At 48.5% G+C, this 15,729-nt stretch overlaps 2 protein-coding genes across 3 annotated transcripts in view; one reads left to right on the top strand and one right to left on the bottom strand.

Moving 5' to 3' along the window:
- Window positions 1-10,036, top strand: part of ACSS2 (acyl-CoA synthetase short chain family member 2) — a 47,681-nt gene extending 37,645 nt beyond the window's left edge. For both annotated transcript variants that reach the window (XM_065893614.1, XM_065893613.1), the window contains 11 exons: window positions 2,231-2,368; window positions 3,705-3,875; window positions 4,184-4,317; window positions 4,515-4,647; window positions 4,729-4,785; window positions 4,981-5,061; window positions 6,191-6,299; window positions 7,757-7,825; window positions 8,183-8,359; window positions 8,943-9,017; window positions 9,158-10,036. In XM_065893614.1, the coding sequence (XP_065749686.1) occupies window positions 2,231-2,368; window positions 3,705-3,875; window positions 4,184-4,317; window positions 4,515-4,647; window positions 4,729-4,785; window positions 4,981-5,061; window positions 6,191-6,299; window positions 7,757-7,825; window positions 8,183-8,359; window positions 8,943-9,017; window positions 9,158-9,285 (1,272 nt within the window). In that variant the 3' untranslated portion in view covers window positions 9,286-10,036. The remainder of the gene's footprint in view (window positions 1-2,230; window positions 2,369-3,704; window positions 3,876-4,183; window positions 4,318-4,514; window positions 4,648-4,728; window positions 4,786-4,980; window positions 5,062-6,190; window positions 6,300-7,756; window positions 7,826-8,182; window positions 8,360-8,942; window positions 9,018-9,157) is intronic.
- A 457-nt stretch (window positions 10,037-10,493) lies between these two features.
- The window catches only part of GSS (glutathione synthetase), a 33,240-nt gene continuing 28,004 nt past the window's right edge, over window positions 10,494-15,729 (bottom strand). The window contains exons 10-13 of the mRNA XM_065892027.1: window positions 14,173-14,367; window positions 13,605-13,686; window positions 11,938-12,127; window positions 10,494-11,052 (exon numbers count right to left, since the gene is read on the bottom strand). Coding sequence (XP_065748099.1) covers window positions 10,929-11,052; window positions 11,938-12,127; window positions 13,605-13,686; window positions 14,173-14,367 — 591 coding nt within the window. The 3' untranslated portion in view covers window positions 10,494-10,928. The remainder of the gene's footprint in view (window positions 11,053-11,937; window positions 12,128-13,604; window positions 13,687-14,172; window positions 14,368-15,729) is intronic.

Consider the following 15,729-nt stretch of genomic DNA (forward strand, 5'->3'; position numbering starts at 1 on the left):
GCCTCTCACTGTTGTGGCTCTCCCGTTGCGGAGCACAGGTTCCGGATGCGCAGGCTCAGCAGCCATGGGTCACGGGCCCAGCCGCTCTGCGGCATGTGGAATCCTCCCGGACCGGGGCACGAACCACGTCCCCTGCATCGGCAGGCGGACTCTCAACCACTGTGCCACCAGGGAAGCCCCTGCCCAAGCATTCTTGACGCACTTCTGCTTAAATACATTAATGTCCTCATCTCAAGCAGATCATCTGGTGGGAAAAAAATTATCCATGTGACAATGTATGTGTAGACCCATATGGCTATTCCAGTAAAAAAAAAATAGGGTGTATTTTTGTGTTTCCTAGCTGTGGGCAGCTTCTCTCTCTTCTTTCTTTTTCTTCTTAATGGTGCCTCTCTTGGCCTGGACTTGTGATTGTTATGATCCTTATGTGTCAGAAGCTTCAAATTCTCCAGAGTAAGGGGCAGATAGTACAGAGAGAGGGGAGTTGTAATTTTATAATTTATCAAGGTATGTGTTGTCTAAAACTTTGGGGTTTTTAAATATGGACACAGTAAATTACCATAGAGCCATATAATGGGAGTAGGGTGTTTCTCTTACACTATCATGTCTACCTGCCAGCCAGGGCCATAGAACAAGAAGCTAATGAATATGAAAGAGTTTCGTGACAGCTGTAGCAAACCCCCAGTAGTTCCCATCATCACATTCTTATTTCATCTCCCAGAGGAGTTCAGCGGAACTGAAATAACTTCTCACCTTCATGACATTCATCAGTCCTCCCTACACCCCAGGACAATCCAAGGCTTCATGTTTACTAGGTAATACGGTTCTCTTCTGAGGTTCCCCAAATCCTGTGACTATTAGGGCAAGAATGACTATCCTCATTTTAAAAATGAGTGACTTGAGGTAGAGTGGCTTACCCAAGGTCATATACAGCTAGGAAGTGGCAGAACTGGGAATCTAAATCCAGTGCAACTTTTGGACAAATTCAGGGAACACACTTCACTCAGGAAAGAGTAGACTCAGAAGACCGTTTTTTTCAAACAGGTGATATAACTGGGAAAGTAAAGCAGTTTCAAAGAGAGTTTAGAAAAATGTCAGGATGACAGATCCAGAAGTAGTTATCAAACACATGCCAGTATAAGGGGGACATCCCTCTACTGGGAGAAATTTACCTTGGTCCTTTTCCACCAACTTAAGACAAGGTTTCCTGCTGAATGGAACCTCAAGCAAGTGTTTTTATGAGAAGCCCATTGGTACCAGTGGTGTAAAGGCAGGAGCAGAGTTGGGGTAGGAACCTCCAGATGTGGATGATGTCTAGACATGCAGAAAAAGATGCTTGGACTAAGATCTGTTGACTTCTTTTGCTACTAACTAATGGGGCCAGGTACCCGCCTTACCTGTGGCTCTGACTAATTCTGCATTTCTGAATTGTGTGGTGTCCACATTCCTGCTGATGAGCCACTAGTCCCATAAGTACATACGTGTGTATGTAGGCTTGTGTGTGCGTATTCACTCATCCAACAAAATTTACTGAGTGCCTTTTGAGTTCTAGGCATTTTACTAGGTGTTGGGGATTTGGTGGGAGGGGTGGGAAAGACAGACATGCCACTGCACTCATAGAGGTTACTATCTACTTGGGGAGACAGTAATCAAGCAAAATAAAGTAACAGCTAAATAAAATAACTGGAAATATGTGCTGTGTGGGAAAGAAATAAGGTGCTGTGATCAAGAATAATAGCAGGGGTGGAAATTCCCTGGTGATCCAGTGGTTAAGACTCCCCGCTTTCACTGCTAAGGGCCAAGGTTCGATCCCTGGTCAGGGAACTAAGATCCCATAAGCTGCACTGCGTGGCCAAAAAAAAAAAAGAATAATAGCAGGGGTGAGGGTGGGGATGGGAACCTATCAGATACTGTTCAGGGAAAGCCTTTCCAAGAAGGTGACATTTAAGCTAGGAATTGAAGAATGAGAAAGGACCAGCTGAGGGGCCCTCCTTAGCCTGAGGCCGGGTGAGAGTAGCTCTGGAGCAGGGTGCTGGAAGTACCAAAGAAGCCTCCTGTTCCGCTTCTATTCTCTCTGCCCAATTCCACCCTTGCAGGGCCCTTCCTCCCTCCCAGGACCCCCATCTGCCAGTCCCACCCTGCCCCTCCAGGTGCTAAGTAGGGGTGTCTTTTACACCCAGCTTGAGCTGTTCACAGTTCCTCCCTGCCCATTCCCATCTTCTTCCCCTTGCAGATCTCCTGGAATGAGGGGGTTGACATGTGGTGGCATGAACTCATGCAAGAGGCAGGGGATGAGTGTGAGCCTGAGTGGTGTGATGCTGAAGACCCACTCTTCATCCTATATACTAGTGGCTCCACAGGCAAACCCAAGGCAAGTGTGTGTGTGTGTGTGTGTGTGTGTGTGTGTGTGTGTACACATACACTGTGTAGGGGTGAGAAGTGAGTTTCTGAGGAAGCATGTAATGACATGAATTTTACTGTACAACCCTGAGTTTCAGAAATGTCATGTTAGGGACTTCCCTGGTGGTCCAGTGGTAAAGAATTCGCCTTTCAATGCAGGGTACGTGGGTTCGAACTAAGATCCCACATGCCACGGGGCAACTAAGACCGCGTGCCACAACTACTGAGCTCGCATGCCTCAACTAGAGCCCTTGTGCTGCAACCAGAGCCCTCGTGCTGCAACCTACAGAGCCCACGTGCTCTGGAACCCATGCACCACAGCTAGACAGAAGCCCACGTGCCACAATGAAAGATCCTGCATGCCTCAATGAAGATCCCACATGTCGCAACTAAGACCCGATGCAGACAGAAAGTAAAATAAATAAATAAATAATAAATCTTAAAAAAAAAAGAAATGGCATGTTACCTTTTCTAAATCAAATTGACATAAATCCTCAATCACTGGTGGTGAGGCCCAGGGTGAGACATTCAGGTGGAAGCTTTCATGGTGCCCAGAAAAGGAGGAAAGGATGAATCCATGTGGCTGACATCTATGTTCCCTGCCCATACCCACATGGTTTGGTTGAAGAAAAGTTGCCTGTAAAGTCGAGGCCCAGAGTAGGCACAGGGATCACCCTTGGCCTTCTAGACTACAGCTCTTAGAGTTCAGTCCCTTCCACTTGCCACACTATTAACATCTGGTACCTCCCAGGGCACAGTGTGGGAGCTGGAAACACTTAAAACTCTGACTCGTCTGTTGACTTGAAAGATATGTCACTCTACCATCCACTCACCCATCCATAAATTATTCTCTCCACATGCTTTGGATATTCCTCAATGGACCTTTAGAGACACAATTTGGGCCTCTCTTTCCTAGGGATGGTGTACTGATGGAGTAAGCAAAGAAGATTATCTTTTTTTTTCCACTCACACTGTGTCAACATATAATTGAGTGTGTGTGCACAAACACACAATAGAGACACTATTAGATGTGAGTGTACTAGAACTGTTCATGTATGTGAGAGTAATGTGGGTGGTTCAGAAATACCATCTTAGGGTGTGGGTGTGAATGATGGACTGACTATAAATACATGTGGGGTGTGAGATGGGAACATGCAAAGAGGGTGGAAGAGAGATGGATGCTGTGAGAGGGATGCTGTCAGGACCAGAATCCCTGAGAAGGCTTTTCCTCTAGTTCTGTCCAGCCTATTTGGTAGTCAGTCGGGGTGAGCCCAAGTCCCCAACCTGAGGCCCTGTTTTCTCCCCAGGGTGTGGTACACACAGTTGGGGGCTACATGCTGTATGTGGCCACAACCTTCAAGTATGTGTTTGACTTCCATGCGGAGGATGTGTTCTGGTGCACAGCAGACATTGGCTGGATCACTGGCCATTCCTATGTCACCTATGGGCCACTGGCCAACGGTGCCACCAGTGTTTTGGTAAGCAGGGTGCTGGGACTCAGGGCTACTTGGTTTATTTAGGGGATGGACAAGATGATCCTGGGTGACAACCTCCCAAAGCCACTTGGTCTAGAGGCAGAGGGACTTATACAATGACCTGTTTCCTGGAGAAAGAGGAGTTCTTAGGGGGTTGTATATCCTGACTGGGAAGGTCTCTTGGCTTGTCTGGTAAGGGAGTGAAGCCATGGATTTGTCAGAAAGGGCAAAATGCTGAGCCTGAGGGGATGGCAGGGGAATGGAGGGACTATTGAGAAGGACCAAAAATGACCAGCCATTACTGGGGTCAGTTTGAGGGGATTCCCACATACCCGGACATGAGCCGCCTATGGAGTATTGTGGACAAGTACAAGGTGACCAAGTTCTACACAGCACCTACAGCTATCCGCCTACTCATGAAGTTTGGAGATGAGCCTGTTACCAGGTGAGACCCCTTCCCAACTGCTGCCCCATTGGTGTCCCTCAGAGCTGGTGCTGGCCTTTCGTGCACAGTCTTTTCCATTCCATTGTTCTAACACCCTGGCTTGGAATAGGGGAGGGGGCAGGAGAAGAGCCTGTGCATGTCTTCCTGGCTCCCAGTGGTGCTCAGAGCCTTCCTCTCTCCCCATTCCCCTGCCCAAGGCATAGCCGGGCATCCTTACAGGTGCTAGGCACAGTGGGTGAACCCATCAACCCTGAGGCCTGGCTGTGGTACCACCGGGTGGTAGGTGCCCAGCGCTGCCCCATTGTGGACACCTTCTGGCAGACAGAGACAGTGAGTAAGGGGTTCAGAAGGCTGGGGCTCAGGGACAGTGTGGGAAGACTGACTCAAACCTCTGATCTCTGACTTCTACAGGGTGGCCATATGCTGACCCCCCTCCCTGGTGCCACACCCATGAAGCCTGGTTCTGCTGTGAGTGAGGCTCCCTTGGCTGGTCCTGGGCTGGGCAGAAGTAGAGTCTTGGGGCATTTGGCCTAGGTAGAGAGTGGGGGACTGGACTGATATGTGTGAGGAATTTGGGGCTCTGGGGCTCCTTAGGAGAGGTAGAGAATTGAGTCAGAGTTGCCTCATTCCTCTCTGTGGGTCCTGTCTCCCGTTTGCTTCTAGACCTTCCCATTCTTTGGTGTAGCTCCTGCAGTCCTGAATGAGTCTGGGGAAGAGTTGGAAGGTGAAGCTGAAGGTTATCTGGTGAGATCCTGGCCCTTGCTCAGTGAGGAGGAGGCGCGGGGGAGGGTCCACAAAGGGGTACTGGACTCTCCTTTAGAGCTTAGAACCTAATCTTTCCCGGTAGCTGCTTTTGGCTAAAGCTCCATGGTTGAGGGTTTATCATCTGCAGAGAGACCCTAGGGGGGAATCCTGGATACTTTGCCTGCCTCTCTGCCTTTTGGCCCACAAAGTTCTTAAGGGCTCTGCTCAAAGATACCTGATGGTGCCTTTTCGGGTCTGGAAGACATCGTGGAAAATCATATAGGCTCCAGAGTCAACCTGCCTGGGTTCAAATCCTGGTTCTGCCTCTTCTGTGACCTTAGTTAAGTTACCCAACCCCTCTGAACCTAAATGTTCTCACTTGTAAAACAGGGTTATAATAGTACCTGTGTCTCCTGTGGTTGCTGGATTGATTAGATAATCCATGTGAAGGTTTTACTTAGCACAGAACCTAACAGTTAGTGCTTGATAAATGTTAGCTGTTGTTGTGATTGTTTTATTAACAGTTGTGAGGAGATCATCAGCCCCCACCCTCCACCGCACTTCATTTTTATTAAGAGCAAGTTAGTAACAAGGGCAAGACTTGAATCCAGGTCTTCTGACTCTTAGCCTAGAATTTCATCCATCCTGTCAATCTGCTGCCACAGGATATTATTGATTGGGGCAATGATTACTTACTTATGTGTGGGTCCCACATTTTTATATAATTGTTTCATTTGCATCAAACTGGACTGGCATCCCTGAGGGATTACCTAAAAGGAGACTCAAATTTACTAAATGCTTATTACTAACAGAACATTGTGCCAGGCAGCTTCCACATACTATTAATTTAATCCTCACAATAACTTTGGGAGGTAGAGATTATTTTCTCTAATTTACAGATAAGGATCCTGAAGTTCAGAGAGATAACATTACCTACCTGGGGTCACACAGCTAGTAAGTGGCAGAGCTGGGATTCCAAGCCTGGATTGTCTATCTCCAAAGCCTGTACTTTGTCCTACTTCTCAGGAATGGCATTCAGGCTATTTCTCCTAAGGTTTGACAAAGCTGTAATTGCCTTCCTGTAAGACAGTGTAGCAGATGTTACCACTGTGTCTTCCTCACTCTCCAGGTGTTCAAGCAGCCCTGGCCAGGGATCATGCGCACAGTCTATGGGAACCATGAACGCTTTGAGACCACCTACTTTAAGAAGTTTCCCGGGTACTATGTGACAGGAGATGGTGAGCCTTGGCTATCCCCTTCCCAAACCTCCCACCGAGATACATACTGTCCCCTTTCATTTCCAAGAAGAGTTGGTTAGGGTTGTGTCTTATATATCAGCGTCTAATATTCAGTCAGAACTACAGAGAAGATTATAAGAATGAGTGTTGCAGGAAGGCACTCAGCATGGTGCCATCTGAGATTTGATGTATGAGGGAAGAAGTTCTTATTTCCCTTGCTCCTAGGCTGAAAGAGATGGGGCATATGGCAGTATGTATTACTATGTCATGTGTATCCTCATGTCTGGAGCCTATGTTTGCCCATGTGTCCACCCACCAATCCATTCTTCCATAAATATTTATTGACCACCTACTATGTCCATGTACTTATCTAAGCACAGTACAGCTCTCATGGGACTTACATTCAAGTAAGGGGAGACAGGCAAATAATTCAGCAAATAAATACTGCAGGGATGGCCACCATAGATGGGATAGTGAGAGGTTTCTCTGAAGTGACATTTGACCAGAGACCTTAAGGGTGAGAAGGAGGCAGGCATGGGAAAATCTGGAGTAAGAATGAATGTTCTGTACCAGTGAGACACAAGCTTAGAATGTCTGAGGAATAGACTGAAGCTTGTGTAGCTGGAATGTAGTGAGCAAGGGGAAGAATTTCATATCAAGTTGGAGAGGGAGATAAGATAGGGCCTCGTGAGCCATGGTGAGGAGTTTGGATTTTATCCAGTGTACAGTGGGAGACCATCAGGGGTTTTAAGCAGAGAAGTGATAAGAATTTATTTATTATTTAATAACTTTGCTTGTTTTATGGAGAATAGACTTCAGGTCAGTATGTTAGTTATCTATTGCCATGGAACAAATTACCCTCAAACCTGGCAGCTTAAAACAACAAATATTGTATTATCTCATACAGTTTCTGAGGACCAGGAATCTGTGAGTGGCTTAGCTGGTGGTTGTCATTCAGAGTTTCTCATGGGTTGCAGTCAACCTGTGGTCGGGGCTGTAGTCCTCTGAAGGTTTGACTGAGCCTGGAAGACACACGTCCAAGCTCACTCAAGTGGCTTTTGGCAGGAACCTTCAGTTCTTTGCCACATGGACCTTTCCATAGGGCTACTCATGACAGCTGGCTTCCCCCAGAGCAAGTAATCTGAGAGAATGCAACCAACACAGAAGCCACAGACTTCTATAATCTAATCTCAGAAATGACATCCTATCATTTCTGCCAAACTCAGACTGATCACAAGACAAACCCTAGTACACTGAGAAAGAGGACTACACAGGGGTATGAATACCAGGAGGTAGAGATCAGTGTGGCCATCTTGGAGCCTGCTACCACAGCAGGCAAGAGCAGAAGCAGGAAGACTTGTTAGGAGGCTATTGCTGTGGGTGTAGCAGTTTGATGACGTGGATCTTGTATCCTACTGTGGGGTACTTATTATGGTGCACATTTCTTCTCTTCCCAGGCTGCCGGCGGGATCAGGATGGCTATTACTGGATCACTGGCAGGATTGATGACATGCTGAATGTATCTGGTGAGGGCCAGGGACCATTTTCCCTTCTTATTTACCCTGCTTTCCCAGCAACTCCCAGCCAAAGCCTTCTGAGAGAGCCAGGATATCCTCTGGCCAGACCATGCCTGGAGTACAGCAAGCATTCAGTTCTGGACCCAGGTTTTGGAAGAAGAGTGATAAACATTGAAATGTACCTGGAGGAGTGGAACCAGGATGGTGGGACAACTGAAGTATGTCCGGATGGTGGGACAACTGAAGTATGTCCTATGAGGAATGAATGAAAGGCCTTCCCCATTTGACCAGACCAGGACTGCCTTATTGGGACAGATGGAACAGGGGCTGGGATCTCTCTCATGGCACTTCCTTTCCCTTGACAAGGACACCTGCTGAGCACGGCAGAGGTAGAGTCAGCACTTGTGGAACATGAGGCTGTCGCAGAGGCAGCTGTGGTTGGCCACCCTCATCCTGTGAAGGGCGAATGCCTCTACTGTTTTGTCACCCTGTGCGATGGCCACACCTTCAGCTCCACCCTCACTGAGGAGCTCAAGAAACAGAGTAAGGAGCTTCCCTGGGCAGGGATTTTCAGGTCTGTCCTGATGGCCCAGGTTGCTGGGGAAGGGCTATAGTGAGCTGCTTCTCAAACCACAAACAGACCCCAGGGGGCCTTAGGGGCTAACTACCCTCTTCCCACCCAGTCTCTACTAGGTTAATAATGATTGACATTTATAGAATTCTTTCTCTGTGCCACCACTGAGCTAAGTGCTTTAAATGCATTAATCTATTTAATCTCTATAATCACCTCCATGAAATAGATCCTATTGTTGCTCTCACTTTAAAGATGAAGAAATTGAGGCTCAGAGAAGTTAAATCTCTTGTCCAAGGCCATACTGCTAGTAAAGTGGAATTTCAACTCTAGCAGGCTGATTCTAGAGCTTGAGTTCCATGAAGGTGAATTAATATAAAATGAGAGTGTAAAGAGACAATGTGTTAAAAGAGAGAAAGACAGAAATGAGCCTGAGAATGATTGTGGGCAAAACCTTGAAGAGGAAATAGGTTGGAAACAAAGCCATCTCTGCCTTGGTTTTGGGCAGCCTGGCTAAGGGTACTGAAAAAATGCATAATGATTTGTTGGTTACAGTTAGAGAAAAGATTGGCCCCATTGCCACACCGGATTACATCCAGAATGCACCCAGCTTGCCTAAAACCCGCTCAGGTATGTCCAGAGGCCTTGAGGGATTGGGACTGGATTTGCCAAGGCCCAGTGGTGGTGGAGTGTATGTGGATGGAAGTGTTCGGCAGGGCTGGAATGGGTCAGTGTTATCACCAGGTAACCAGAAGCCTGTGGTCCCCCAGGGAAAATCATGAGGCGGGTGCTTCGGAAGATCGCTCAGAATGACCACGACCTGGGGGACATGTCCACCGTGGCTGACCCATCCGTCATCACCCAGCTCTTCAACCACCGTTGCCTGACCATCCAGTGAACAGGACCCTGCCCATTACCCAGGATTCCCCCTGCTTGGCTTTCCAAAGTTTTGCCCACCCTCCCTGCCCTCATCCAGGAGTACTCAGGGCCTGTGCTGACCCACACCACCTCCCCGACAAGCTGTCTGGAACTGAGGACGAGCTTTGCCTCTGGGTGCAGGCAACTTCCTGCGACCGCCAGGCAGATGGGACAGGGCCCAGGTCAACCTCAGGCTGCTGTGCCCCTAGACTGCAAAGAGCCATTAGCGCCCAGAACAGTGACCTGAAGGCCATATCCCAAACCCAAGTTAAGTGTTCAGTGGGCAAGTGAGGGCATAGACTGAAGCAGGGAAGCAACTCTGTAATGCTATGTCAGCTCTCTCAGGAAGCATCAGTACTTATTTTGGGCATGCACTTGCCCTTAGAAATGCCTGTTTGTGAGTCCTGGAACAATTGATTATTATTTTTTAAACACTTTGCTGCTTCTGTTATAGGTCTGAATTCCCTTTTGTGCTAGATGGCTTGTCTGCCATTTGTTCCAGAGGCTGTGCAGGCAGGCTCAGTTTCCAGAGGGTTTTCAGATCATTTGTGTCTTAGCAGGAGTAAATGTGTTATGTTCATAGGACCAGAGGAGCTTGATTTTCTTGTCCTCTTTTCCCACCCTCCCCTGAACAGAGTCTTGCCCATGAGAGACATTCTCAGATGAAGCTCTCTTTTCTTGCCTGTTGTACTCAAGCGCTGTGGTTGTAGGAATAAAGTCTGTGACCTCAAGAAAGTGGTGACTTGCTTTCTTGGTTATCTTACAGGCTGTGTACTTGCTAGCTGTTATGACTTGTGTGGGGAAGGGGAGTGGTTTTCCTCAGGAGTACCCCAATATTCACCTTCTAGAACTTTTGGTTTAGGCAGAGCTAGGCAGGGCTTCCAGGCCCTTTGACAAGCTCCTGAGCTAATCAGGAAAGCAAATGAAGCAGGATTACAACTGTGATGTCCCATCATGGTTGCCTTCCCTCCTGGGCTCCTGCTAGAGACCTTCTCTCTCCCCTATGATCCTGTGGGAGCATTAGTGAGTGACTAAGGATTGAAATTTCAGGGTCCTATCCATAGGGTCAGGAGCTAGGGAGACTCTGATTACAGCCAAGTTACTTCCCCTGCTCCAATCTACCTGAAGTGGCCCGACTCAGATTATAGCTTCTCCCTCCCCTAAATGTACAAACCAAGGAATCACAGAATCAACAAAGTAGTTTTATTTAAGGCAGAGGTGGGAAAAGGCTGTGCCCCTCTACCCTTTTCCTCCTACCCCTCAGTCCTATCCCAAGTCAGACACTGGAACTTGCTGGAAAGGCTGACAATGGGCTAACAGGAGGGTGGCAGTGTTATGGTCCCTTACCTCAGATCAGTTTCTTTTCAACTGTACCCACACCCTGAGGATTTAGGGGCCTCTAGATTGCACCTAAAGGAAACACAGCTTTTCTGGTTCTCAGATGGGAAAGCTGTGGGGAAGGTACCCAGCTGACCCTTCCATGAAGACCCTGGAAATCTCTAGAAGAGATCAACCTTCCCAAGGTAAGGGGAGGGCAGCCCCTCAGGAGGGCTAGGAGAGGAATGATAAGTACAAAGGATAGAAGGTCTTTCGAGTAAAGTCTGGGCAGGCCTCGCTGTGTCCTCACACAGGGTATGGGTTGTCTAGGACTGCCACTCCTGCTGCCACACCACCATCAGCATGCTCGATGGCTTTGGTTCGAAGCAGATGTCCCACGTGCTTGTTCATCACAAGTGTCTTTCCCTGCCTATAGAAATGGGAGCAGGAGACACACAACTCCATCACCTGGACTCAGCCCTCAAACCCAAGACCTTCACTCGTCCCAGCTGAGCTGTACGTGGGTGACTGACTACACCTGAGAAGGTGCTAGGATTTTTGAATCAGATTTGGGTTTGCCTCCTAGCTTGGATATTATTAGCTCTGTGTCTTTGAGCAAGTTACTCAGCCTTTCTAAATATCAATTTCCTCAGTTTAAAATAGGGATAATACCTCTCACTTTGCAAGATGGTCACGAGGAATGAATAAAGCAGGAACAGCACTTAGCATGATGCCAGGCTCACATTTCATGTTCTGTAGCTGTAAATTTCCTTCCTACCTCTCAAGATGGCTGTGGTGGGGGTGGGGTGGGGGGCTGGGGAGGAACTTGCCAGCAGAGATACTGTAAGGAGAGTGCTTGGAGGGGAAGATAATAGAGAGGGCAGGCTCTGGTGGGGAGCATGGTAGGATCTGGAATTCCTTGCGCTGATCGTGGTGTGAGTATTTTGCAGGAAGTGGTATGAGGGACCAGGAACTGTTCCTTACAAATTCCCCAGTCTTCCTCTTCCTGATTCTTTAGTGCTCAAATCCAAACCCAGGGGCCACTCAGCTTTTCAAAGCCACTGAGTATCCTCTAGCTGGCCCATCCTACCTTTTCCCAGAATCCCCAGTGGCCTAGGACTGGACCCAAATTCTTTCCTTCCCTGGGGTTTCCCAGTCCAGGGTTATTTTCTCACCCATCTTGATACTACTTGGAATTTCCTTTATAGTTTCAAAGCACTTCTCATCTGGGCTTCATTTGATAGCCTTGTGAGGTGGGCAGATCTTGGATCCTTGGCCTCATTTACTAGATAAGGAAACACACTGCTTGGCTCACCTGACATAGACCCCGAAGATGCCCAGCTCTGAAATGCATTGGACCACTCGGGCAGGGCTGCCAGGTCGTAGTAGACAATTCCCAAAAGGTTCAGGTTCTATCTTCTCCATGAGGATGTAGGAGGCTCTCTCCTCACTGTCCTTCAGCCGCTCCAGGGCCTGTACCATCTCCTCCCCGTATAGGTTGTTACCTGCAATTCCACTAAGCAGTCACCCTGGACCCTCTCCCCACCTTCTCCACCCTATGCTCCCACTTCTAGGGCCACGTGGGCAAGTCAGGAACCTCAGTTCCTGACACCAGCTCAGTGAACCCAGGGCAGGCCTGGCTTCCAAGGAAGAAATGTCACCTTAACAGGAGAGCTCTTACACAAGCGAACACACCTTCCACCACACCATCCTGCCCTGGTTCTCTTCATATCTGTTTATGGCTGTTCCTTCTCAGCCTTCCTGACTGGCTCCTGCCCCTCTTAAATACTGGGGTTTCCAAGGAATCAGTCCTTCACCGTGTTCTCTCCTCCACGTATATACTTTTTTTTCCAGGGAGATCTCTTCCAAGGCTTCATCTATATCCTATAACTTGTTTACTCCCAAATCTCTAACTAAAGCTCCCTGCTCTAGACATCACAGATATCCCATGGGCTCCCAAAATAAACTCAACATGTCCAAACAGAACTCATTACTTCTGCCTGACTCTGCTTCTCCTGGAACTTCCTACCCTCAATCAAGTGAAAGGCATTCTTGAGTCATTTAACTCCTCTCTTTCCATTACCTGTCATGAACTTGGACATGTCTCTTCAGTTTGTACTACACACTGTCATAAGCCCTAGCCCAGCGTTCTACATTGCTCTCTGGACAACTATACCCGTCTCCTCTATGGTCTCTCTGCCATCAGTGTCTCCCTACATTCCAGGACACGCTCTACCATGGCTGAAACATGGATCCTAGATCAATCATGTGTCCCTTCCCTCCTTAAAACTTTCTAATGGCTTCCCGCTACCCTTAGGATAAAATCCAATTTCCTACATATATTCAACGTCCTTTATAATCAGGTCCCAAACCATCTTTTCCAACCCAAATCCCTGCCTTCTCTCACCTCCCACACTGCACTCCAGCCTGACCAGTTACTCATTAATCTTCAAACATATCACACTTTCACGGACCAGTGCCTATGCCCGAGGTTGCTTCTTCTGTATGGAATACTCTTCCCCCTTTTCCACCTGGGAAACTGGTACCTAACCCTTAAGGCCAAGATCAAAAACCATCTCCTCTGGGTCAGGAGACAGACATGATCCCTGCCCTCAAGGAGTTCAAACTAAGCAGGAAGATATCCAACCTCCTGATATGCCTCCATCCTGCTTCCCCACAATTCACCCTCAGGCACCTCAGACTACACTTGCCCAAACCCTCCAGTGCTGGTTAATCACATTCCCTTGTGCACGGGCATTTCTGCAGTGTAGTGGTTATCATGTTCGCCTCACACATTCCCTTGTGCTCCACTGCACTTGACCAAAGGGTCTCCTGGGACACTGTCCAAGGTGGGGACATGTGTCAGTTCCTCTTGTATCCCCCAGAGCCTGGGACCGTGCCCATAGCAAGTGCAGATCAGCACTGGTGACAGCCTGCTGGCCCCCTTTCACTGAGCAGCCCTGCAAAGGGGGAACCACCTACCTCCACCCTCTCTCTGGGGCTTTAGCACGAAGCAGCTAGGGGCAGCAATGGCCTCAGTGATAGCCTGGTCCCCTTCTTCACCCTGGCAGGAGGCAAGAAAGCAGTCACTAGCAGTCTTGGGCCAAAGAGGCAGGAGCCAAGGTCCTGCTGGTTGTGTAGAGCAGTATCAGAGGAAGAGCAGGAGGAGGAAGAGCCATAAGCCCCTTTAGGCTGGATGCTACTATCTGGATATGACCCCAGCAAGCCCCCTGTAGCAGTGAGTACAGTGACAACAAGCTTTCTTGGGCAACAGTTCAGGAGCAGCAGGAGGTCTGGAAAACGGGTACAGATATTCCTCAATTCTTGCTGTCTACCTCAGCCCCTTCCCCTGGTTACCGTCCCCATCTCCACCTTTGCTGTGGGAGCTTACAATGGATTCCAGCCCTCCTTCCCAGGGCTCTAGGGGTTTTCTCAGAGCATCACTGACCCAAGTCCAGCCCAGTGCCAGTTCCAGCCTCTGCAACACATTGGGCTCTGGGTCCCTGATACCTAGGGGGCCTGTGGTGGGAGAAGCGGGCTGTCCACGCACCATGTCCAGTGAGTAGAGGCCAGCAAAGGTGGCACGGAGGCGGGCCACGGCCTCAGGCTGGCCGGGGAGCAACACCTCCAGCATGCCTGATCTGCTCAGCTCCTGTTGCACCTTCTTAGTCCCAGCCAGCTGCGTGGCAATGTCCGGGCACTTGACAGCACATGACCTCTCCAGCAGCAGCCGTGCTCCCCAGTTCTGCAGAGAGAAGAAACCAAAAGGAATTCTACTTTATTTTACTTTGGCTGGCCTTTAATGAGCATCCTTCAGGTGTCAGGTATCCTCACATTCATTATCTCCCAGGGTCATTGCAACATCCTTGTGAGGCAGGTACGGCCCCTCCTATTATGCAGGATTCTTGCCCTTATGGAGCTTATGGTCTAGCACAATGACACATGACTATAATTAAAAGGGAAAATGACAAAAGGTGAAAAGGTGTAGAACAGTTGATGAAGAGGTTTGAAAGGGGTGGGACACTTGTTTATGAGCTCAGCTTCCTACTGTACTACAGATAAAATACAAACTCCTTACCACGGCCTATAAGATCCTGTAAGGATCTGCTTCTTGTCTCCTTTTCAACCTCATTCCATGCCATCCCTCCACCTCACTCCCACCTTACAGCCACACAGGTTTGTCAATCCTCAAACACAAATGTCATTTCCACCTCAGGGCCTTTGCATTTGCTGCATTTCCCTCTGCCTGGAATTCTTGTCATTTTGGCTTTTCTGATGGATGGCTGGATCCCTCTCATCCTTAAATCTTGGCTCAAAGTCATCTTCTCAAACCACCCTATTTAATGTGGGTTTCCCCATAATTCTCTGTGTTTCCACCCTGTTGTTTCAAAGAGTTTCCCCCAGCTAGAAAAAACCATTTTTTCTACTTTTGTTTACTTTCTGATGACCATCTCCCTGACCAAACTGTGAGCTCCATAAGGACCCTTGTCTGTCTTATTTCCTGTTGTATCCCTAGTGTCTAACACAGTGCCTGAAGCTTTGTAGGTGCTCAATAAATATTTGTTATTGTTGTTTAATGAGGTGAAATTGAGTGGACAGGTAGAGTCTGACAGGTGAGACTCAACAGGGAAGAGGTATTAAGGTTAACAGAATAATATGAGCAAAGGCCTGCTGGTGAGTAATCGCAGGATGAGTAGTCTGGTGGGCCAGGAGTTTAGGGTGTGAGAGGCAGGAAAACAGCAGAGGATCATGCCTCCCAGCTCTAGTCCCCATTCTCAGGCACTAGAGGGACAGTCTGTCCTTGACTCCAGACCACATCAAACTGCCCACAGCAGGATCAGGGCTATGGCCTGAGGAACACCCCCTCCCGCCATCCCACTCTCACCCCCCACGCATGCTGTCCTTTCTTTGATGTAGTCAGTCCACCTGCAGCATCTCTGCCTGGTCTTCACTAATAACCCCAGCCACCTAACAACTAGGCTAGTGTTCTGGGTAGAGTTAAAGGTACCCTGAATATCAGAGAAAAACCCAGAAAAGTACCCCATTGTGGGAAGTAGGGAAAGCAAAACTCAGAGATGAGCAGGGCCTTGCTCATGGTCACCTGGCA

The sequence above is a fragment of the Phocoena phocoena genome, chromosome 15, assembly GCF_963924675.1.
Source record: "Phocoena phocoena chromosome 15, mPhoPho1.1, whole genome shotgun sequence".
NCBI lineage: Eukaryota > Metazoa > Chordata > Mammalia > Artiodactyla > Phocoenidae > Phocoena > Phocoena phocoena.